The sequence below is a fragment of the Mus pahari genome, chromosome 3 (genome assembly GCF_900095145.1).
Source record: "Mus pahari chromosome 3, PAHARI_EIJ_v1.1, whole genome shotgun sequence".
Classification (NCBI taxonomy): Eukaryota; Metazoa; Chordata; class Mammalia; order Rodentia; family Muridae; genus Mus; species Mus pahari.
In genome coordinates this window covers 150,828,369-150,853,199 of record NC_034592.1, presented here as the reverse complement: position 1 = coordinate 150,853,199, position 24,831 = coordinate 150,828,369, and the positions used below count along the sequence as shown (strand labels likewise).

The 24,831-nt window shown below is 50.9% G+C and overlaps 1 protein-coding gene across 9 annotated transcripts in view; it reads left to right on the top strand.

Annotated features, from left to right (window-relative positions):
• Positions 1-24,831, top strand: part of Nfatc2 (nuclear factor of activated T cells 2) — a 123,712-nt gene that overhangs the window by 63,588 nt on the left and 35,293 nt on the right. For 5 of the 9 annotated variants that reach the window (XM_021194624.2, XM_021194621.2, XM_021194619.2 and 2 more), the window contains exons 4-6: positions 4,319-4,521; positions 5,778-5,950; positions 17,762-17,902. In XM_021194624.2, the coding sequence (XP_021050283.1) occupies positions 4,319-4,521; positions 5,778-5,950; positions 17,762-17,902 (517 nt within the window). Of the gene's footprint in view, positions 1-4,318; positions 4,522-5,777; positions 5,951-17,761; positions 17,903-21,600; positions 22,954-24,831 lie in introns of those variants that run through there. The other 4 variants (XM_021194630.1, XM_021194627.1, XM_021194631.1 and 1 more) reach the window with 1 other exon arrangement.

Genomic DNA, 24,831 nt, shown 5'->3' with positions numbered 1-24,831 from the left:
CACACACACACATACACACACACCACATACATACACACACATAGACACATATACACAAACCACATATACACATACATACACATATATACACACACGTATACACACACACACACATGCATGCACATACCTTTCCGATTAATATTTGCCAATTTTGTTGTGAAACTGTTTTTATTGAGAACCAAGTGGTTTCAGCTGCCTGCTAATCCCTGGGCATCGGATGGCTGCTTCTCACAGGGCAGGCAGAGCCCTGAGCATAGATCACTGGTGTGGTTTATCTGGAAAAGAAAACCAGTGGGAATCCGCATCTGGACAGAGACAATGGCTTGTGCAAAGGCTCTGAGGTCTGAGTGTGCTGGGTGTGTTGACGAAACAGGAGGAACCAGAAACCTGGCGGGGTGGAGGGAGAAGGCTGGGTTGACGCCGGGGGTTTGGGGAAATTCGGGTGGCAGCTAAGTTGGGACTTTAGTCTGAGGCCACAGGACATCCTCGGTCGGTTGTGAGCAAGGGAGTGCCGGATCTGATTTGCATTTTTAAAAGATTACTCAACTACTCTCTGAAAGACCAGAAGAGGCAAGCTGTGTTGACAGATGCCCCAAAGAGGGGCAGTGGAGGCTTGGTTTGGAGTGCCAGCAAGCGAGGGAATGGAGTGGCTGGATTCGATTAGCACAGGGTGCCCAGCTGTTCCCCATGTGTCCTTCCCTGTGCCGTTCTGCTCTTGTCACGGGAAGAGGAAGCAGCCTGGCATCAACACGGCTGCCCTGCCCGCCTTTCTGCTGGCACCGCGGCACCCTGTTTATCACCCCCGATGAACCAGGGAAGCCAATTAGAAAACACACTTATCTTAGTCCCCACGCAAAGCCCTCACAACAAGAAGCAATTTTCTCTCGGCGTGGGCCTTCCCTCTGTCTGATGGGGCCGCCGAGAGAGCCGTGGGTGACCTCCAGACAAATGGCTTTGACTTGGATCTCACCTTTGCCTGAGGCCGCCACTCCTGTCACTGCTGTGGGTGTCAGCCTGCACGCAGGCAGCCATCCCGCCATCCTCCAGCTTGGCTCCCATAGTCAACCTGTCTCTGTGTGGCTTCTAGCAGGGGCACTGGAGCCTAGGTCCCTAAACCACTCAATAGAATGCTACGGGAAGATGGATGGAAATTGATAGTCACACTGGCCAGTGTGGTGGCTGCTAGCCACATGTGGCCAGTGGACACTTAAAATATGCTGAGTGAGACTCAGAAGCTCTTCTGGTTTTACCCTGTCGCTGGGATAAAATAGCAGGACAGGAAAGCACAATAGGAAGGAAACGGCAAGAACTCAAACAGAGGCTTGAGGCAGAAGCCTTGGAGAAGCACGGCTTGCTGGCTACCTCCCAGGCTTAGGCTTAGGCTTAGGCTCATCCAGCTTTCTTATGTAGCCCACAGTCACCAGCCTAGGGAATGGTGACGCCCATAGGAGGCTGGGTCCTCCTACATCAATTTGCAAAAAAGATACCTTCCTCTGTGGACATGCCCACAGGCCAGTTAGATCTGGGCAACCCCTCAATTAGACTCCATTCTCGGGTGGCACGGGCCGTGTTTTTCATATGTATGCTGTGACAGTCCATGTGTGTGACTGGTGGCTCCTTACTGAGCAGGGTCTCTCTAGGCTGTGCCCTGGAGCTATATTCTTTTGCTTGCTTAGAAAGTGACAGGGGACCCTGCTGATGTTCTATGGGACTTGTGGGAGGAGCCTGGGTGTGTCATTGTCTTTTGTTATTTAGTGTATACCCAATTACATATTCCTCTTGTACCATGGGGAATGAAGTCACCATCCTCTTTGGTCACCTCTGTCTTGGGTTACTTTTCTTCCCTTACAGTTTTGGGGGGAGGTAACAGCGAGGTTTGTGTGGTGTCTGTCTTTCTATAGCCCTTTTTCTTCATCTGTGGATGTGTAAATAGATAGAAATGTCCTATATCGTTTTATAAGTTGTAGGTTTTGACATTTTTTCACCTTTTTTTTTTAAATGTGGTTTGTTTGTTATATATTTATTTATTATATGTAAGTACACTATAGCTGTCTTCAGACACCCCAGAAGAGGGTATTTTGATTTCATTACAGATGGTTGTGCACCATCATATGGTTGCTGGGATTTGAACTCAGGACCTTTGGAAGAGCAGTCAGTGCTCTTAACTGCTGAGCCATCTCTCAGCCCTTTTTTCACCTTTTTAAAAAAAAACCACATTTCTTTACAAACCACAGGTTGCATGAGAGGGTCAGAGGAACCCTGTGAGGGTTCTGGGTTCTGGAGAGCATCTCTGACCATCAGGGTTGGCAGCAAGTACCTGTACCCACTGAGCTAGCTCTCTGGGTTCTCTCCCCATCCCCCAACAACATATCTTGGACTTTCTTCTGGGTTCAGTGCATGGAACATTTGCTTTTTAAACTGCCGCTAAGGGTGGCGTGATCTGAGCCCACCACGTGCGTCCAGTGTGTTTGCGGACCACACCATTCGTGCTTTGGTTTATTTGTAAGCATTCCTGGGCACGCACGCCTCCCTCCTGCAGGAGGAATCTCCAGCTTGTATATTGACCGCCATAACTGGGTCACAGTGTGTCTGTTGTCAAATGAGTGTGCGTGCTCACAGGCTGCAACTCTAAGCTCTTTATGATGGTAACACCATGTTGGGCGTGGTGGCTTTTGGAGGTGGCACTCAGTCTCAGCAACCTTCCTGGTGGACATTCAAGGGTCTGTAGATACCCTACAGGCTGATGCTTGGTCTGCTAAGCGTTAACGAGTACTTTCTTCGGGTCCTTCCTTCATTTTGACTTGATTCATTGTACCACTGTTTTTCTTTCTTTTCTTTTCTTTTTTTTTTTTTGTTGTTGTTGTTTTTTGTTTTTCAAGACAGGGTTTCTCTTTGTAGCCCTGCCTGTCCTGGAACTCACTTTGTAGACCAGGCTGGCCTCGAACTTAGAAATCGGCCTGCCTCTGCCTCCTGAGTGCTGGGATTAAAGGCGTGCGCCACCACACCTGGCCTTTGCTCTTTGTTTTTTAAAGTATAAAATCAATCTGCTAACTGGGATATTGCCATGTAAAAAGTGAGTTCTGTCTGCAGACCTTCCCAGGTGACCTTGGTGACCTCTGGTAAAAGAGCCGTGTGTCTCCAGGTCCCTCCTCCCTTCCACCTCCCCCCACTTTCCTTTGAGACAGGGTTTCTCTGTGTAGCCCCGGCTGTCCTGGGACTTACTATGTAGACCAAGCTAGCTTTTAACTAAGAGACCCGCCTGCCTCTGCCTCCTGGGTGCTAGGATCAAAGGATCACTCACTGTCTGGCTTCTCTCTCTCTCTCTCTCTCTCTCTCTCTCTCTCTCTCTCTCTCTCTCCCTCCCTCCCTCCCTCCCTCCCTCCCTCCCTCCATACTGGAGTTACTCTTTTCACCGTGTTTACATTGTTCCGCTCTTCTCTGACATGTTTCATTTGTATCTGCATGTGTTGATCACTTGCACTAATTAGTCTCATTATGGTCTCCTCTTATCCACACAGTGCATTTTATCATCTTGTTGCCTCCTCCTACCCCTCCTCCCACCCTTCCCCTCACCCCTCCTCCCATCCCTCCTCCCACTCAGCCCCTCCCACTTCCATTTCTCTTTATTTATTTGCTTACTTATTTTGAGTACCCAGTGAGTCTTATTCATGCTATTTACATGGTGTAGGGCACCTTATAGCAGCTACACCACTGAAGAAAGGTCTCCCCTCCCCAATTACCATTGTCTTCCTGCAGATACTCAAAGAGGGAGGTGGCCTCGTGAGTCCCTACCCCATAGCTGCTGTTACCTGCCCATGGATCATGGTAGAGGAGGATGTCTTCAGGTTCTTTTCTGTCTCCTCTTTCCTGACTCTTTGCCAGTGGCTAAGCAGTTTCTCCACAAACTGATCTGATTTGTATTGTCTCTTGTGGTTGCTTGAAAGCCCAGTGTGTGTGTTTGTGTGTGTGTGTGTGTGTGTGGTGTGCACCTATGAGTATTTTACCTGTGTGTATGTCTGTGTGCCATACACATACCTGGTGCCCGCACAGGCCAGAAGAAGGGATAGGATACCCTGGACCTGGCATCACAGATGGTTCTGAGCCTCCGTGTGGAACTGGGAATCAAACCCGAGTCCTCTGCAAGAGCAGCCAGTGCCCTCACCTATCGATCCCTCTCTCTGACCCCTGAGCATCCGTTTTAGAGGAGGTCCCCTGTAACTTATTTAAACAGTCTCTTCTTGTTGGACACCAAGCATCAGCAGTGGTCAGACTACAGCAGTTATACCCTGCATAGTAAAGATCATGTTTCCTTCCTCAGCTCCACGGCTACATGGAGAACAAGCCCCTGGGGCTTCAGATCTTCATTGGGACAGCAGATGAGAGGATCCTTAAGCCGCACGCCTTCTACCAAGTACACAGGATCACCGGAAAAACGGTTACCACCACTAGCTATGAGAAGATTGTGGGCAACACCAAGGTCCTGGAGATCCCCCTGGAGCCAAAGAACAACATGAGAGCCACGTAAGGCTGGGCAGCGGTGGGGGCTTCTTGGGAAAGTGAGCAGGGCCTGAGTGATAGGGTTGAGGGGATCTCTAAGAGGAGACCACAACAGCCATTGCTGCCACTGCCCGGTCTTGGAGCACCTGTCTGATTTTTCTATTTAAGAAGTGTTATTTGAAAGCCTGGCATGGCGGCCCACACCTGCAGTCCTAGCATTTGGGGATGTGGATGGAGGCAGGAAGATCTGGAGTTCAAACTATCTTTAGCTACATATTGAGTCCCAGGCTAGCATGGACTAGATGAGATCTGGTCTCAATCAATCAATCAATCAATCAAACATCAGTGGGACCTAAAGAAAAATGTCAGTGACAACACAGAAGGCCACTCCTGTGGCACTTACACCTATGGCTAAGCTGGCCACATGGCACACACATGTCAGCGTCACAGAGCCTTCTCTGAGGACATGAACTCGGGCTTACAGAGAGGCTCTGGGAGGGAGGGTACGAGAACTCGGGGGCACTGGTTGTGATGCCCCCAGTGCTGGGGTTCATATTTGCTTTCTCTCTTCTCTGTCTCATGCCAGAGTCCTCTGAGAGATGGTCAATTGTAACTTGTTTGTTAAACTCAAGACCGAGATATTCTGATATTAGTGGAATAGCCCTGGCCAGTTCTACCAGCTGCCCTTCTTGAGTTTTGCTGGTGCTTTTGAGAATAGAGGCATTGAGATGAACATTTTCCTCAGAGAAGTAATCTCCACTCAGGAGATCGTCCAAGTGCTCTGTGAAACCTCTCTCTCTCTCTCTCTCTCTCTCTCTCTCTCTCTCTCTCTCTCTTCTTTTTCTCTCTCCTTCCTTCCTTCCTTCCTTCCTTCCTTCCTTCCTTCCCTTTCTTTCCTTCCTTCTTTTCTCTCTTTCCTTCTCTNCTTCCTTCCTTCCTTCCTTCCTTCCCTTTCTTTCCTTCCTTCTTTTCTCTCTTTCCTTCTCTCTCTTTCTCTTCCTTCCTTCCTTCCTCTTTCTTTCTTTCTTTCTTTCTTTCTTTCTTTCTTTCTTTCTTTCTTTCTTTCTTTCTTTCTTTCTTTCTTTCTTTCTTTCTTTCTTTCAGCATCTTGGTATACCCTTCAGGTTGTAATGCTCAGGGAGACATTGCAGTCCCCTCCCCCTCCCACACACACACACACTGTGGCTGGAGTCCTTTGCTTGACCACTTTAGGCAGGTTTGTGGGTATTTTTTTCTGTGCCGTGAGATGGTTCTCATGGCCTGGCCTCTCTTGTGTGTAGCATTGACTGTGCAGGCATCCTGAAGCTCCGAAATGCTGACATTGAGCTGCGGAAGGGCGAGACGGACATCGGCAGGAAGAACACGCGTGTGCGCCTGGTTTTCCGCGTGCACGTCCCGGAGCCCAGTGGGCGCATCGTCTCCCTGCAGGCTGCGTCCAACCCCATCGAGTGCTGTAAGTCAGGGCTGGGGGAGGGGACACATGTGAGCATCCACCCTGGGCAGGTGACCTGCAGGAATCCACCGGTCTGTGGTGACCCAAAGGGCAGACACTGTGCCCAAGAGGTTTTGATGTCTGCTTCTGTCTGCTTGTGGAGACTTCTCTCAGGAAATAAAACATAGGGCAAGTGATGGGGGCTAAGAGAGGTTGATGGCTTTGTTTAGAAGAAGTGACAAATTTAAATTTGGTGTTGGCCTTCAGAAGTGTGACACATTTGCAGTCAGCTCCTGGAGCACACATCCTGTTCCTTCCTTGTGTCCTCTCTTCCCCTTAATGAGCTTCACAATGGTATGGCATTGGCTTTGACCTGTGATTCTGCAAATGCTGTGGAAAGCAGCTAGCCATGTGCTCACAGCAACCCCGGGTCACTGGCTGGGACCATTATACCCATTTCACAGGTTAGAAGACTGAGTATCCAATGCCTATGCCCAGAAGAGTGAGACTGGGACTGGAACCTCAGAACCTTGCAGACAGTAGTGGCTCTCCACCCCAGCCTTCCACCTGTCCCTGACTGCTGTCTGAGGTCTGTCTAGGGTCACGGTCAGGGGTCATGCCAAGTGTCCAGCATCCACAGAGCCGTAAAACTCTACCCCAAAAGCTTATAGTTCAGTGAAGATAAAGGCCCCACCCCCAAAGATGGATGTAAAGTTAAAGTTTTTAGATCCTGGTATAAAAGAAAAGTTCTGCCAGGCTTCAAAGGCAGTCACTGTGTGCTCCTGGCATTTTCAGCGGGGTTTTGCTGTCTTTGTGCCATGACAAAGCTTACTTGTGGACACATGCGTATGTGTATATATGAAGTACTGGGGATCGAACCTAGGACCTTGTACATGCCAGGCAAGTGTTCCACCACCAAGCTACCTCTCCGACACTTACACAAACACTTTTCTTTTTAAAGGAAGAGAGGGTCTTGCTAAGTTGCCCAGGCAAGATTTGAACTCTTAATTCTCTTGCCTTAGCCCGCTGAGCCGCTGGGATTATAGGCCTGGAGGGAGGGATGGGGGGGGTAGATAGCTGTTACATTTTTGAAAGTTCAGTCATTGTTTTAAAAAGAATAAGGGAGGGGGGGAAGGTAAACACTGTTCCAGGGATTGAAACTGTCTCTCCCTCTTTCAGCCTATCTTTAAGGTAACTTTATGTTGCAATCATGTTTCTCATTAAATTCCTTTCAAGTTCATCTCAATCCTTATTTTACTGGATGTGGTAAAAGCTCATTTCACCCTTATATATCCGTTTCCCCCAGTGGTCATTGAGACGGAGGCAGAAGTAAGAGAAGTGGGCAGGACAGGGGGAGACTGTAGGGTATTGTGGAGACTGGGGACCAGAGGTTACTCTGTCCTTCTCAGTGGGCAGCTGTGAGCTGACAGCAGCAGCCTGTGCTATCGCATGGAAACATGGTCTGGATGGCTGATTCTGATTTTAAAAGATTAAACAGGGGAAAAAAAAAACTCAAACAATTTCTGGCTTGAAAATGACAATCAGGGAAGATATGGCTCAAATATCGAGTCTGCCCTTAGCATGCAGGAAGCTCTGGATTCTTTCTCCCCCGACCCCCAACATCCACATGCACTACTGATTAAAAATGGCAGTACATTCAAGATACTCAGAGAGCCAGGCGAAACCTATGAGAGGCTCCACTTATCAGTAGTTGTGAGACATGAATGAACAGAGAAACTCCAGGACCGTGTGCACTAATGCAGTACAGAAGAACTGACCGCCACCTGGTCGGGCTGGAAGCAAGGACAGAGGGCGGCCTCTGCAAGGCTAGTACTCAGGCTTGGTCTGATGGAGACCAGGGAAGGGCCAGCGGGAGCTTACAGCTCACCCAGGCAAAGCTGGGGTGCTAGTAAGTCTGTGCCCAGAGTTGGGAAACAAGAGCTACCATCAGGGAAGAAGAACACAGAGCGATCGTCACATGCTCGCCCCCTGTTCTCTGGCCTCAGGAGCTGCCCTATCCTGTTTGAGTTCTACTGTCTTAGGATTGTTCTAGAAGGAAACACAGACTCTGTGTGATGGGGCTCCTCTTTCAGATGGGCAGATCACCTTCAATGTGGGACTGTGGTCAGCTGCAGGTTAGGGACAAAGGAGGTGTCTTCTCTGGTTCTCTGGGCTCCTCAAGCCTTGTCTGACATCACCCTAAGGTCTTTGGGAGCCTCCGTGGACCACTTGTGCCTTCAGCAAGGCTATCAGAGCATTCGGAAGTCCTTTGAACCTTACAAATCTGCTGCTTCCCCACCCATCTCCACCACCCCATCTTCCTCCTTCTGACAGATAAGGAACCCAGCCTTTCTCGGTAAAGTGATTCACTGTTTTACTCAGTAGTAGCAAAGCTGGAATCACACATTTTCTAGTTCCGTGAAATATCTTCTTTGGCTTCTACAATGCGCTCTCTCTCTCTCTCTCTCTCTCTCTCTCTCTCTCTCTCTCTCTCTCTCTCTCTCCTGGTGCAGCCGCTCTCATTGGTTGGCCAGCCATTGTCCCTCACTTCCAGGTCTGCTGGCTTTACTGCCTGCTTCATTGTATTCTAGACCCTTGTAGGACTGTGCAAGCCTGTGTTGGGCTGATTGGCTTGGTTTATAGCCTGTAGGCAGGTAGTGAGTACACAGTGACTCACGCCTGTGGACGCAGACGGTGACGGGTAAATATTTATTGTCTAATTGACACACTGCTGGGGAGGGTAAGCTGGTAAGGAAAACAGAGTAGGCTGATCCGTATTGACAAGGCTAACTTATTTATTTTGGAAAGGAGCCTCCTGTGCCCCGGCTTGGGAACAATGACATGTTCTTAGGCCTTGTTGAGGGACAGGCTGTTTGGACAGTGGTCTTATGTCGCCTGTTGTGGGTTTTCCTGTCTCACCGCTGCACGGCCTGGCACACGTAGTTCTCAGCATCGGACCCTTTCCCAGGCTTCTGCTCAGTGGTCTCAGCTGCAAGCCTCCTCTGCAGCAGGGGAAAGGTGTCACTTCGCCCTGGGCTTAGTTCCTTAGGCCCTCTGAGCAGGTGCCATGCAGCAGCTTAAATCTCAGGCATGCATGTCCCTTGATGTGGGGCAGACGCCTGTCGTGAGGTAGCTGCTGGGTTAGATGGCGGCAGCTCGTCTACATCTCTCCTGTGTTCCTCTGTGTGTTTGCATGGCTCAGGTTTCTGCCTTGTCTCTTTGGGGTCCTGTCCTCTATCTCTGCTGCTGTGTCCCCCCCTCAGCTCTGCCATGGGTGAGGACTTAGGCCCCGCTCCAGCCCTGGACACAATCTCATCCGTCTTTCCCTGCTCATGTATGCAAAGACCTTACTTCTGAACTCGCCCCTTCCGGGTGTCAGGCGCAGCTGGGGTGGGGGTGGGGAGGTCACTGTCCGGCCACAGCCCTCTCTGATGTGGTCCCAGATGCTTCACAGTTCCCAGTGGCGGAGTCTTCCTCCCATTGCTCTTCCTGTTTGCAGACTGCTTCACACAGGCAGGTGCTCAAGCTTGACTGAACCCTAGAATCATGTGTGGGTCAAAACCACATGTACGTAGGCAAATATTTACATGAATATATACAAACAGCACATGTATGCACACAAATGACACATGTAGCATATACACATATATAATATACATAAATAACATGTGCACATATACATATACACATACAAACAACACTAATGCACACATGTCTATGAAGACATGTATACTTAATACACATGTGTGAAAATACATATAATAGCACATGCACACATGTACACATGTGCATATACATACACATGTATATACAAATATTTATACATATGCACACATGTACCCTCATGCACATGCATATACATATATACCTAATACAATATACACATATACACCTATATGTATACATGTGTATATATATGCACATGCACATATAATTACTTACATATACATGTGCACACACATATACACATCCATACATAGATACACATATTATTTATATATATATACATGAATATGCACATTTACATGTATACATATACACACATTTACATGTATACACACACATGTACACGTGCACACACATGCACATATGCACATGCAAGCACATACATACACTGCCTTCATTTAGGGTGTGGTCTTAGAACAGAGACTTTTAGGGAGTCTGCCATGTGTCTGAAGTAAGGCATAGAGAGCTTGTGACCTTCTTCCCTTCCTCCCTGCCCTTTACTTGGTTGGCTAAGTCCTTGCCCACTGGCTCCCAGTGGAGAAAGTGTTCCTGACTATCACACTCCTTAATGTCCCTCCTGCAAGGCCAGGCTGGGCAGGTATCTGCCAGGCTTGTCACCTGGACTGGTCTAGGACATTGAGGAAGTGAGGGGAAGATGTCTTCCGAGGCTTCCCAGCGGGCCATGAAACAGAAAGGCGGTGTCTGCAGGTCCTGGCAGCAGGTACCATGAGAGCCGTGCGGAACCTCCCGATCACCTGTGACTGACTGAGACCTGCAGATTCATCCTCACAACCACGTTTCAGGAAATGCCTAAAGCAATTGTATGGGAGGCCCTGCCCGCCAGGGCACGATCTGAATTCACTTGGTTTCTTTTGCAGAGTGGGAGGTGGGTTATGGGCTTGTCTCTCTGACACATACATTTCCACTGAGGTGTAATTAAGAAACTGTAGCCTTCACAGAGGTGCCATTTAGCTGAATGGCTAAATACATGTCTCATGTATATGTGCATACACATATAAATACACACATTTACAGGTATACATATGCACACATAAAAATATTTATACATGTACATGTACACACACGCTCTCTCTTCACACACCCTTGTCACCACCATTCCTGCCAAGACAGAGCACCTGACCTTGTCAGGCCCTCTTCCCAGGCTCCGGAGAGAGGCAGTCACAGATCTGCTACCTGTTGCCAGCGATGGATGTCCCCAGCTCTGTGACTTTGTAGGGTGGAATGCATGCACAGGCTGTGCACCTTGGGGCCTCCTGTTGCTTGATTCAACAGTTTGCCCTTATGTGTGGCTGAGCAGTGTTCAATTGTAGGAACCCAATAGCTTAGTTACCAGCAGTGAGTATTGGCCCCATGGTGTGGGTGTTAGGTTAAAGACGTGAGCATTCTTATGTGGACAAAGGCCTTCCTTTTTCCCGGTAAACACCGAGGGAAGGTGTTGCTGGGTCCTTGGGTGTCACACATTCTTGCTTCTGTGCTTTTTATCTTTCATTACAGGGTGCTTGAGTATCTTCTTTGACACCTTGTATATAAATAAATAAAATTTGCACCCTGGGGGAGGGCACACAGCCCAGGCCTGTGCCAGCCTCTGCTTCCCAAGAAACTTGCCAGCCACGGCCCGAGACCACCTTGAACAACATCAGGGCCCACAGGAGAGTGAGTAGAGTTTAAATAGTGGTTAGGAGTCTGTGTTCTGGATCCAGAGGCTTGGGTTCAAATCCAGCCCTACTAACCACTTAGTTCCAGGGAAGTTACTTAATGCCCCATGCCTCAGTTTCCCTATCTATAAAATAGGAGTAGTTCCAGTACCCCACTTGCCGGTCTGTGGTTAAGTACATGTGTGTCACATAATAGCATGACTGTGCTCACAGCTGTAGCCCTCTCTCCCACTATGATGGTCCAGAGTGGACAGGTCACCTGTGACAGTCCCTGTGGCACTACAGAGCAGACTTGCCCTGCCCCTGGCTGTTAGCACTTCATCACAGGGAGCCCGTAGCCTGGGAAGCGGCAGGTGCGTGTGAGCCCTAAGCAAACACAAGGTGCCACAGGGGAGCACAATGGGCCACACACCCTACCACTCAGGAGGGAGCAAGGCTACCAGTCAGGGGGAGGAGAGAGCAGTCGGGCAAAACTTGCCAAGGGGACTGCTCTGCTGGGAGCACGGACCCAGGTAGCTTTCCTGCTGGTGGACCGTCCCCCTCTCCCCTAGCTGGACCTTTCCCGATCCAGCCACCTGGGAAGAGGCAGGCAGAACTGCCCTTGATGGAGTGCACACAGTGTGCTCATGGGCTTGCCCGTGCCAGCCCCTCGCTGGCCTCATCCCCTGGTGGGTCCCTTGCCTTCTCATCCAGAAACACTGGGATATATTTGCTGAGCACTGACATGCACCAGTGACCCAGGCAGGCCCGATCCTCAGAGTCCACCCCCTCCAAGACTGCGGTTCAGGATGACCAGCTGCTTACTGCAGTCCTAGCTCACGTAAGGAAAGGCCCAAAGGCTCAGTGCGCTCTCTCTCTCTCTCTCTCTCTCTCTCTCTCTCTCTCTCTCTCTCTCTCTCTCTCTTTCTCTCNTCTCTCTCTCTCTCTCTCTCTCTCTCTCTCTCTCTCTTTCTCTCGCTCTCTCTCTCTCTGCGCTCTCTCTCTGTCTCTCTCTGCGCTCTCTCTCTCTCTGTGCTCGCTCTCTCTCTCTCTCTCTCTCTCTCTCTCTCTCTCTCTCTCTCGGCAATCTGGACCCTTCGCTGATCATGGGATCCATTGGAGAGGTTCATGCAGCCTCTATTTAAATAAAGATGGTTGAGAATGCCCATGGCATTGGAAGGAGAAAATTAAGGAAGGTCAGGCCAGGAAAGGAAAAAAAGAAAAAAAAAAAAAGAGTATAGTCTGGACCCGGTGCCATGCGGACGAGATGCCAGGGATAGGAACCTCCCTGCAGGGTATGTGCTGTCCCCCTTTTTCCATGAGGAAGCCAAGGCCTCCAAGGCCATGTGGTGACACCAACTCCCTAGTGGGCACATGGACAGTCCCCACTATAGGAGAGCCTCCAGTGAGTGGTCACGGCGAGTCTGGTGCTGGTTAGCTCCTTCAGGCCCAGCTTGGATTTTCTGTGACAGACTGCCATTCCAAGTCAGGACCCTGGGGTCCCACAGTCAGAGGAGGCCAGTGTGGGTCAGTAGGTCACCACTAAGGAGGCAGAAATCACCTCTGGCCTGTGCTGGCTAGCAGCTTCCCATGGGACCCTTATCCCGGTAGCTGAGTCCTTGACTCTGGGTCCAGATCCTTCTCATCTGCCCCCGATACCCACAAGCTTTCAAGTGTGTCCCTTGATGCAACGTCCTCAACTCTGGAGTGGGAGTAATTCCTGTTCTTTGGGCTCAATGACATTTAGCAATAAAAGTAAATGCAGCTAACACGTGTAGGACCATCGGCTGAGACCCAGTGCTGGATACCCTGGAGCTAGACTTGGAGTTGTGTCAGCTCACTGCATCATTCTCATGATGTTGACAAAGGCCCCTGGCTCCTTAGTGCTCTGTGCATCACACAATAACACACACACACACACACACACACACACACACACACACACACACGACCTGCCAGGACCCTGTGGCAGTAATTGTCCCACACTGACAGAATCCTGGCTCTGCAGAGTCACCTTCCAGCCAGCCTCTCCTGTGTCCCTCCAGAGGCTCCCAGGCAGAGTCCGGTCTTGGCCGCTCAGCCCTGTTGGCGTGGGGAAGGACCCGTGAGGTTCCCCTCAAAGTCTCTGAAGTGCCCGCTGCTGGAAAAGTGAGCCGCCACTCCCGGTGGATTCAGAGCTTGTAAAACTGTGGGACCCCGAGACAATTTATGAGGTGCCAGAAACCGGGCAGGAGCAGCATGGAGAGCCTTGGGGCCACCTGGAAGCTTAAGTCGGAGCCCGGGTCTGGTGTGTCGCCAAGCTTCTGCCCACTCCCAAGGATGGATTTGAACCCAGGCAGGGTTTGCTTAGAGAACTGTAGATAGGAAGGTTTGGACGGCCTGGAATCTCTGAGTAGCTGATGGGAGCTTTGGGGACTTAGGGGAGCTGTGGGAGAAAGCCCAGGAGAGCCAGGGGCTTCCTGATAGCCCTCTGAGGGCCGACATTGCTGCTCCAATTAGCAGTAGCAGCTGGTGGAAGTTGCATCAGGCAGTTCTGTGGGTCCCGGGGGTTGTGGGGGGGGGGTTGCTCTAGCTGCCACTCACCTCTGTTCAGTTCCTCTCTCGGAGGCTAATTGGATCGCTTTGCTTCGCTAAGGGGTTCTCCAAGGACCGGGAGGAGTTTCCCCGGCCTCAGGTGGCCTCTGCCACGTGGAACTGAGCCCTGAACCATGTGTGATAAGCCACACGTGAGTAAGGATAGACTGTCCACCTCTGGCCTCTGCCTATGGCACGCAGATACAGGGGTCCCAGGGAGTAGCTGGGCTTCTCTGGACTTTTACCAAGCAGCGCCTCAGCCTGATGCAGCTGCAGATTCTGAGACCAAGCAAACCTGCCTTCGGGGCTCGGGAGCCACTGACAAACCTCAGAGACCATTGGTAGACAAGGGCACATTGGCGTTATAGGAAGCAGCACCCTGAGCCTGTGCTGAGCTCAACTCTGACCATTCCTGCATGCCTAGCATGCACTGGGCATCGTTGCCCACCCCCTACAGGGACTCACTGTGCCAAATAGTGGACAGTAGTGCACCCGACAGCTCACTGAGAGCTTATCATTTACCGCCACAGGCTGCATGTTTCCAATCACACTAAATTTGCCTTTTTGTGCCTGATTCCTTTTATATAGAATGAAAGAGCAAGGTGTCAGCTCTTTGCTCCTTTTTCCTGGCTGAATAAGATTCCGAATGGGCATACCACTCTTTGTACACTCATGTACCCACCCTGGATATTTTGGTTGAGATGAGATAGTTTGCCAGCTGTGTTCTAACCATATCTATTGTGCACATATGGTCTGTATGAAGCTTACCTGGGAAGTAGGCACTGTTTCCATGGCACAGAGGAGACTCTCAGATGCAGGACTGTCCCCCACAGCAACATACCAAACATTATGCTGATTGTGGCCATCTGGGATCATTAGGATACTAAATAATGGCAGTTGGGTCCTACCCTCAGATACTTTAAGTCAGAATCTCTACAACTGTTACTCTTAGCCAGGAGTGACCTTGTGTTCCTCCTTCTCCAGGAGACAGCAGCCCTGTCTGCGCATATTTTGGGATGTTGCAGCTGGTAGGCAGAGTACAGCTGGCATCCAGTGGGATGACAGGAGAGATTTGGGGTGCCATGGAATACTAAAGTAGCACATGGCATGACCCCAAAGTAAAGAATGGTTCAGCCCTGAAACAGGAGACATGGATGGAGGCTGAGAGTCTCTATTTTAGAAGTCCAATGGGGTGTCGGGCAGGGGCCGGGGAGGAGCCAGACACTCACGAGAAGGTTTGGTCACAGGTCTCCAGTGACACAGAGGCTTCTAGGAAGCTGGCTTGCTCTCCTTACACTTTTATTGAAAACTCCATCCCCTTGGGGAAGAAAGGTAGCAGGCAGTTGTACCCAGGTGGCTGGGAGAGGAGGCTGCCCCAGGTTCGTGCATTCATGCATTTGAGCAGTGCTTCGTGATTCACAGCAGGCTCCCACCCCTCAGAGAGCTTGCCCGGCCTGGCCCCGCCCTGCCGCCCCACCCCCACCCCTGGCTGGCTGCAAACCCTTGGCTGGTCTCCCCAGTAGCCATGACTCAGGTTTTCCACCTGTAAAATGGGAGGGGTGGCATCTCCAGCGCCAGCAGCCCCTAGCCCTCCACCCCGGCTTCATCAAAGGCAATGCTGAAAAGCCGGGTCTGTAGCTGCTGTTTTCACTGCTAGTAAAACTGCCTTAGCAGTGGTTCAATTAGAAAGCCAAGGGGCTCCCACGCTGAAAAGACAGGCTTAATGACATGCTCATGTGGGAGGAATTAGCAGTTTTATCCCTAGCCCCTCTGCACATCCTGGAGTCCACAGGTGGTGGGATGTGCTGTTGCTCTGAGCAGACAGCATCAGGACCGTGGGGCTGGGCAACCCACTGTGGAAGCCTGAGGAGTCCCTAAGTGCCCCTGCTGACCAGTATGCCGCCCCTCCCCCAGCCCTGGGGACAGAGGAATAGGGTGATGTGTGCCCGACATGGAAGGAAATGGTTAAGTTTGGGCCTCACGCGGCCGCTGCGCTGCTCAGGCTCCCGGCTGGCTCCCAGCTCCCGGATGGGGAGGTCCAGGGGCCCTGGCATGGAAAGACCTGGCCCTCTGCCCAGCCCTCAGCTCTACAAGAGCCAGGAGCTCAAGCTGACTCACCAGGAAGGCGGGGCTGAGGAGGGAGGGAGGGGCCTAGGGGAGTGGGAGGGGCCTGGCTGCAGCTAGCCTCCCTCTGTGGCTGCTGACCCACCTGCCTCTATTCGTCGTCTCCTGCCGCCCGACTTCCACGTAGGGTTGGGAGGTGACTCTGGGTGCTAGGCCTGCTGCTTCCGAGGGTTCCCATTTCAACCAGGCGGGGACCCGTCCGTAGATCGTCCCGCCCAACTTTCATTCCTTGTGGATAGACAGCAGAGATAAGGAAGTCCAGTCTTGCCACTCTCACCCACCTCTAGGACCTCTCTCCTGGGGCCGAGGACAGCTCTTCTGCATAGCGTGTCCCAAAGTGAGCCTTTCTCCAGAGAAGGGCTAAGCAGGAGGGAGGATGGGAGAAAGTGGGGTGGGGGCAAGGAAGTGGCAGTGTGGCCCAGGGAACCTCCCAAAGGAGGGCAGGTTAAATAGGACCCGGGGTGGTGAGGGAGGGGCCGCTCACATAGGGTGGCTGGCAGAGCCCAGGATTACTCAGAAGCTCAAAGGTGGTAGTTTGCCTCAGAGGTAGCAAGGGCTAGTGCTTGGGGGTACAGTGCTTACCCAGCATGCCTGAGGACCTAGGTTCCACCCTCAGGCAGATACACAACGGGTACACGCTATCTATCCATCTATCTGTCTGTCTGGGTACACACGCTATCTATCCATCTATCTGTCTGTCTGGGTACACACGCTATCTAGCCATCTATCTGTCTTCCATTTATCTATCTATCTGAGAGGAGAAGACAGGGAGAGAGAGAATATTTAGACATTCTAGAAATTAACACAGTGAAAATGAAGTCGTGGGGGCAGATCCTGGAGTATACGGCTTATGATCAGAATCACCCACAAACTTCTGCTGGGTGTGCCCTAAGCTCATGTGGGGCTATGAGTCTGGGTTGAAGAGTGTAAGAAGAAGCAATGTGAGCAGTGGAGACCTTCATGAGGGGGTCAACTAGTCCCCCCACAAAGGAGAATGAAGACCCTGTCCGTCCTGTTTCTGCCCCTCCTGGATTCTTTTTTCTTTTCTTTTTTTCCTGACAAATGATTTATTAATGAAGTTTATTAACTCTTAATTTACTGCCAGAGAAACTTCCATATGTACAAATCAGCAAGAAGTTTCCAGCAAAGACCTTTGGTTACAGGAATACACCTTCACCACCACAGAGCAAACCCTGATTCTAATCACCAAGGAAAAACAAGTCTTGAGAAAAACAAAAACCCCAACGCTCTTGAACCTGGCTTCTTTATACCATCCAAGGAAAATCCTTTTATTCTACATTCTCACATTCTCTTTCCTCTTGGCCAGCTTCTAAAATAGCGCTGGGGGGAAAGGACGAAAAAACCCGTTGCTTATAGGGACGATGTTTCAAAAGAGAAACTGGAAGTTCGTCTCTTCTTAAATAGAAAATAGTTTTAGCCTAAAAGATACTAGCGTTAAGTAACATAAGAAAAACTTCAACTTCCAAAATTCAAACTGTAGACAATGCAAGCCTAGCAAGGGTTGAGAGTGAGAAGCTCACAGATAAGTCTGTAGCAAACTCAGATTTCTGGATTTTAACTTCCTCCGGGTGTGATGATGTCTGAAAGCTACCGAAGCAAACTGGCGTGCGAGGCTGGCGGCTTGTCCCAGGCTGTGATGTTTAGAGATGCCCACTTGGGTCTCCATTCCTACCTCTCTGCCGCAGCTCTGGATTTCACTGGTTCATGCTGTCTCTCTTCCTCCTGCCTTCAGCTCAGCGCTCTGCCCACGAGCTGCCCATGGTGGAGAGACAAGACATGGACAGCTGCCTGGTCTACGGAGGCCAGCAGATGATCCTCACGGGCCAGAACTTCACAGCGGAGTCCAAGGTTGTGTTCATGGAGAAGACGACAGGTCAGTGGCTTTCTCACTTTCTCTCCGTTCTCTGAGCCAGACAGAAGTGAGCACCGCACCACACTCCAGCCTGTTGGGTAACTTCCCGCTCTTCTGGCTCACCCCACGGTGACCCACAGTCACATAAATCACTGTTGATGAGGGTGACATACTCAGATTGGTCCTTGGATGTTTCTATGGAGATGAAGCTCATCCTCCTTCATCAACCTTGCCTTTGTCTTGATAATTTGTTTTTCTTCATGTAGGAAAACATTTTTTTTTAAAAAAAAATACCTTTTCCTATTATTAAAAGGAGAAACTGGGTGCTTTGCAGCTCGGAGGCAGGCACTCGGGTGTCGAGGTCATTCTGAGATGGGTACTTTGTCACTGAGGTTTGTTGCATAGGAGAAGCAGTGGGGAAGAGGCTAAGCTGGGCTGTGGGTCCACTTTTGGAAATGTGAGTGTTGGGTCTGATGAGCTCTGGACATCCTTAGATAAGCCAGGGTCTCATCTTTCAAAGGCAAGAGATCTAGGAGTGAGCAGCAGAGAGAATCTAGCAACGTGCAGAGGTCTCTGTTAGAATCTTGTAGCTAGATGACTCACAGTATGGCCTCCAGTGGGGACAGGGAGAGCAGCAGGCAGGTGCTGGAAAGTCCCATTGCTGTCACAGCAGCAGGGAGACGGCAGAGCAAATTCTGTGAGAAGCCTGAGGTCTGAGCTATGGGTGTGGGCATCTGAGGGATCTGTGACCCTGGGGGTGGGGTGACAGTGGGCACCAGAGACACACTGGGGGTGGGGTGACACTGGGCACCGGAGACACACTGGGGCAGGAACTGAAAGTAAAATTGATATCATAGTCTGTCCCCACATGGGAGGGGCTTATGGCCATGTCCTTTCTGAGACCCAGTTGACACTGTTGCTGGATAAGAGTGGTGGGTGGGCCTTCTGTGAGCAGAGCGTGTTCCCAGCGTCTCTGACTTCTGCCTGGAGAGCTTGTGCTGAGCAGGGAACAGGTGGGAGGCAGGGGCTGAGCCACTACCCGCTGGACTCTGTTGGATGAATCTCTGTGCTTACAAGGAAACATTTTTGTGTCTGCATGTTCAACTGCACTTTCTCACTGCACAAACGTTTGTGCGGATGCTTCATCGTTCCCCAGAACCTGGCTGTCAGCGGATGTGGTGCATCCCACTGTCGGGCGCTGCCATGCACTATTAAGCCAGTTCCTTTCTGTTGAGACTGTGACATCTAGCTAGCGACACGGTTCTGTTTGGTCTGGGCATGCATGTTGGTCCCATTTCCCGCTGCCTGATGGATAGAAACAACCGAGAAGGCCTCGCTTTGGCTCCCGATTCAAGGGTCCAGCCTGTCACAAGGCAGCTGGCCATACTGCATCTGAAATCAAGAGGCAGAGAATCCAGAAGGCAAGTGTTCAGCTCTGGGGTTTTTTTGTTTTGTTTTGTTTTGTTTTGTTTTGTTTTGTTTTGTTTTAAATTTGGTCAGGCAGTTAGGGTGAGTCTCCCTACCTCAGTCAACCTCATCTAGATCACTTCTCACAGGCACACCCAGAGTTGATTTTAGATCTCGTCAAGTTGATACTATTAACCGTCACCACATGGTGAAGAGACGGGGCGCCTCCTTGGCGGATGCTTGTGTGTGATTAACACGGACCATGGATGTGCAGGATACAGTGCCCTCTCCAGGATGAGGATGCTGTCCTCAGGCATGTCCAGACAGACATGACTTTAAAGCATCAAACTAATGAGATAAACACATTTATCACTCATGGCCAAGGTGACAGGGTATTGACAGGAAGGAATGTCTAAGAAAGATGGGAGGGCAGAGCCCACTGAGGCCCTCCTGCTGGGGGCTGCCAGACAGCTCCGGGTGTCTTGGTCAGTAGCTTTGATGAACTGCTTGTTGAATGTTGGCTGCTGTGCAGCCCTCTTGGTTTCCAGAACCATCTGCACCATGGCCTCAACATGAGAACCGTTTAACCTCGCTAAGTCAAGTGAACCTGTGGGAACAAGCATTTGTCCCATCAAACTCAGCATCCTCAAGCTGATGGTCAAGGCCAGGGCCCTCACCTATAGACAGTATGTAACCTCGGCCTGTGGTTTTGCCTCCCTCTGCGAACTAGAACCCTAGTCCTGCCCCTGGACTTGGGGCGTATGGGAGTCATGGGCCTTGAGATCACAGCTTGTGGTTATTGAACACTTGGGTCTGTCCTCAGAGCTCTGGCCACATGGCTTGTAGGAGGCACGTGTTGTCTGTGTGTGGGTTTGGACAAGCGTAGGAGATAGGGGTGGGGCTGTCAGCTGCATGGCCCTAAGCCCAGGCTCTGAGGTTAAATTATATGGTGGTTAAGTTTTTAATGCCAACTTGTCACAACCTGTAATCACCTGGGAAGGGAGTTTTAATGAGGAATTGTCTAGATCAGGTTGATAGGTCTATGCATAGAGAATTGTCTTGATGTGGGAAGATACAGCCCACCATGGGTGGCACCATTCCCTAGGCCCAGGAGTGGAAAAAAAAAAAAAGCCACCTGCCTATAAGAAGCAAACAGGCAGCATGAACGCACTCATTTATTTCTGTTCTTGATTATGGATGTTAGACGACCAGCTGCTCCAAGCTCCTGACACTTCATGGAATGATGGACTCTGACCCACAATGGGGAGCTGAATAAACCCTTTCTTTCCTTTTGTTACCATTGCATTCCTCCATAGAAGAACAAAGAGAGTTCACCCAGAAAGCCAGGAAATGGTCAAGAGCAATGACTCCTCTGCTCTGTTCTAAGCATTTGCTTAGGTTAAAACAGTCTGATAGGCCTCCAGATGAGCTCCTTTCCCCCCAAATTCTAGAGCTGAGACTCTAAGCACAGAGAGGTTAGACAACTTGCTGAAGGTCACACAGCTGGTACATGGTAGGGATGAGACTCGAGTCCAGGCAGTCTGTCTCCGGCTCTATGAAAGCCCAGACCAGGGTTGGTTTGCTCTAAGGTCCTTCCCTTCTTCAAAGCATAGATTTGAACCACGCTGTAGTGGTGGTGGAGAACCCTGAGTTCTGCTGAATTGCTGGTTACGGTGTCTGTTTCACTGGAGGAGAGCCTTTCCCATCAGTTCCAGGATCTCGGGGACCAGGGAGGCTTCTGAGGCTTCCCGAGCATCCCCCGCTTCCCCCCCCCCCCCGAAGTGGGCTTCCCTGAGATGGGCATGTGGTGCCTCTCAGCCCTGATGGGGAACTTTGATGTTTGCAAGGCACCGAGTCTGCTCTTTTGACCCGAGGGTTTACCTCCTGCAGGGGGATCCTTGTAGCTAAAGTTGGTTTTTCCAAAACCGGTCCTGTGTCTATCTCCATGGACACTTGGCCAGGAGGCGCTGCATGTAGGGTGGGGTGGCCAAAGTTTTCCAAGGCAGGGGAATCCCAGCTGCTGTTCCCATTAGGAAAGGTGACAGCTTCAAGCTAATCTTAGCCCCAGAGTTTGGTCATCGGCACCGGGAGGGAGCCTCAGCAGGCTTTTTATAGCTGTCCACTGAAACGGGCTTGGCACTTTCCTCCCCATCAGGAGGACCAGCTGAGGAGGTGGAAAAACAGCCAGGCGGGGGGCTGCAGGGTGCCTGCAGTTAGGAGAACCCCGTGTTTTGGAAAGTGCGGTTCTATTTATAGTAGCATTCATAATAAGGATTATTATGAGTTTCGGTCCTATTTTTAATTCTTTGTAGGACCTGCAGGGACCTGTGAGACTCGGCCTTTGCCCATCCCTCTGATCTCAGCTGACCGTCTCTCCCCCTGGCTTTCCCGGCTGCAGAGAAACCCTCCTGGCTCTGTCTTCAGATGCTCCGTGCTCCTTCCTGCCCCAGGATCTTCGCTTGTGCTGCTGGCTCTGTAACATTCTGCCCTTGTTCCCTCGCACACTGTGTCTCCTCTTACTCGGAAGCCCTTCTCCCTGAGAGGTGTTCGTGTTCCAAGGCTCATGGCTCAATCCCCCAGCCCAATGTCACCTTCTCCTGTCCCTTTCCCACGCTTTATTCTCCAGGTGACACTCAGTGTTTCACCTGTCCGTCTGCTCTCTCTTGGGTCCTCTGGTTCCCATACTAGACTGTCCGTTCCTTGGGAGCAGGGATATGCTGTTTGCTGCTGCACTCACAATTATAGAATTGTCTCTGTGCGTACTAAGTGTGCATGTGTCATGCTGAAGGAAAGCGGTGTTCCCCCTTCATTGTCCCTCCCTCCATGAGAAGCGGCTGTATTATCCCCATTTTACAGACAAGTTGAGGTTCAAAGATATCAACCCGGGACCCTGGGTTAGCCCCTCCAACCGGGGAAAGATCTGGAACCCCAGGATATCATTTTCCTGATCTCTGGCGTGATTTCTCTTGTCATGTTAAAGAGAAGTCAAGGGGATAGTTCTGTTCCTGTGTGTTCTGCAAAATAAAAGATGCATAGCCTTCCAGGGAAGGTCAGGCTGGGAGGCCAGGCTGTCCTGCCCTCGCTGGGAACCCTGGCCCCTGGCCCCTGGCCCTGAGCAGAGTCGGGGGTCCCAGCAAAACATTGCAAAACAGGAAAAAATCTAAGGAGACAAAAACACAAGCCGTGTGGTTGAGGAGACAGGGTTACCATGGCTCCAGGCGACTCCTGAGGCTGGCGTGATCCAGTGTTTTGGAAGGTTCCTCCATGTGACACAGGGTTTTGGAATTCTTCAGCTGGTAAGTCCTTCTTAATTCAGGCCCCTGGCCCTGGCCAAGCCACTCCCGGGCTCTCGGTGTCCCGCGGGGGCGTAGGCTGGACACAGGCCCACATCAAATTACTCAGCTCTACAACTAAAAGTTTTTGAAGCGGGTTTCTTGTTTTGTTGGATGGTTTTCTTGGCTCGGTCTGATGGCAGAGGCTCCCATCACCTGTCGGGAAGGCAAATTGATTTTTTTTTTTTCAAGAGGAGGCGTGGGTGGTGGAATTCCCTTTTTCCCACTGAGTCACTGAGGCCAGCCGTGACTCACTTTATTATTCCCAGGTTCCCAAAGGCTATATCACTTTTGGGCTTTGTTTAATAAATAGAATCATGTATGCGCTTAAAATACATTTTGAAACGTTTTTGCTCAGCAAGTATTCTTCCATGAGTGTTCCTGATAAGAGAATCTGAGGTACCTACCTTCCCAACGCCCCCTCCTGCACCTGCTTCTCTCTCATCTGGGGTGTGGCTTCCTAGGGCCTGGAGGTGGGGGTGGGACTTCTCTGAACAGTACTGACCCCAGGCTGAATGGCATGACTAAGATTCAGGGGACCTTTGCCCTCGGTGACTCACTGGAGGCCACCATGCCATACCCTCTCTCAACTGGCTCCAAAGACAGAGGCCAGACAGCTGTTCTGAGGCCCCGCTGGAGACAGAAAACACACTATTTTCAGATAGCTGTGTGTGTACCCAGCCTCTTTGCACAGCTCAGTCTCCTGAGGTTCTCAAGCCATCGCTTCTCCCACCTCCACCGTACCCCCGGACCACTTTCTTGGAGGAAGTACGTCCTCAAAGCTTATCCCCAGACCCTGTGGAATTCTGGGAAGAGGCCACGCAGGAAGAAGTTTCCTGGTTAACTTGAGTCAGAGTGTTCGCACCCATAGGAATCGGCAGAGCCAGGCGTGGTGGTGTCTGCTGCTCACCCCAGTGCTTGTGAAGAGGGGACTGGATGTGGGCTGGAGGAGGGCTTGCCTAGCACACGTGAAGCCCTGGGTTCTATCTCCAGCATTGGCTAATTGCTAATCTGGGCATCGTACTGGATGCCAAACTGTAATGCCAGCCCTTACTTAGAAGGTAGAGGTGGTGAAATCAGAAGATCAAGGTCACCCTTAGCTACAAAGCAAGCTCTAGGCCCCCTGTCCAAAACCATCAAAAATGGAAAATACATGATAAAGGAGGGGTGGGAGACCTGGTGCCAACAGCCCTAGTGAGCCAGCTGCCCTGCAGCCCTGCAGGGCAATGGCTCTGGAGTGTCTATCAAAATCCCCAATTTGTCCTCTGCTGTATACCTGGGGACTCAGTTTTCCCAACTCTAAAATGAGGGCAATGGTGTTTTAACATAAACAGGAGATCAGAACTGCATGTATAGGCACACAGGGGGTACTCTGGAGTTCTGACCTCTCCACATGGAGTCTACAAGGCAGGGCCTGCTGCATGCTTGGCTATTAGAAGTGTCCCTCTTGGCACAGTGGACCTTTTTCTCATCGAGAGCCTTCAGACTTCTGGTGTCCTGGCCCAGCAGAGCTGGAGTGATGGCAGCTCCTTCCCTTCCCCCTCTACGGATGGGGGGTGCTGAGTCACACAGCGGTCCACAGACTTCCTTGAGGTGACAGAACTTAGCAGTGGAGGACAGGGCCCCAAACCCCAGTTTCCTGGTTCCCATGGCTCCTGGTGCCTGCAGCCTGCAGTTGTCAATAGACATTGCGACTCTCGTCTCTGAGGACAGAGGCTGCAGAAAGGGTCAGGGGGAGGCAGAGCCTCTATGCAACGTAGATTGCCACTCACTCGGCCTCCAGGGCTTCCACAGCTACCTCTGTGTATTTATTGAGCACCTACTATGTGTCAAGGGCAGCGTGACAGATAAGGTTTCTGCCCTGGGGGTGGAATACTTCAGGCTTGTTTACAGGCAGGGCCTGAGTTTGCAGCAGGGCCGGCGTGTAGGACACTAGCTTCCTGTGAGCCTCGGACGAACCGTGAGCTGCTCTCGTGCCTGCATCCCAGGAGCTGTGTAGAGAGAAGCATGCATGCTCATAGAAAGTAGAACTTGGTGTCTGAAGTCTGACTGGGCAACCCCAACTTCCGTTGGTACAATCTGGCAACTCTGGAAAGTGAGAGCAGAAACTTTCCAGAAGAGATGGCTTGGAGAAGAGACTTACAGGAGGGAACAAAAGGTGCACAGACCCTATAAGGAAGAGTGTCTCAGGCCAGAGGATCGTTATGGGAG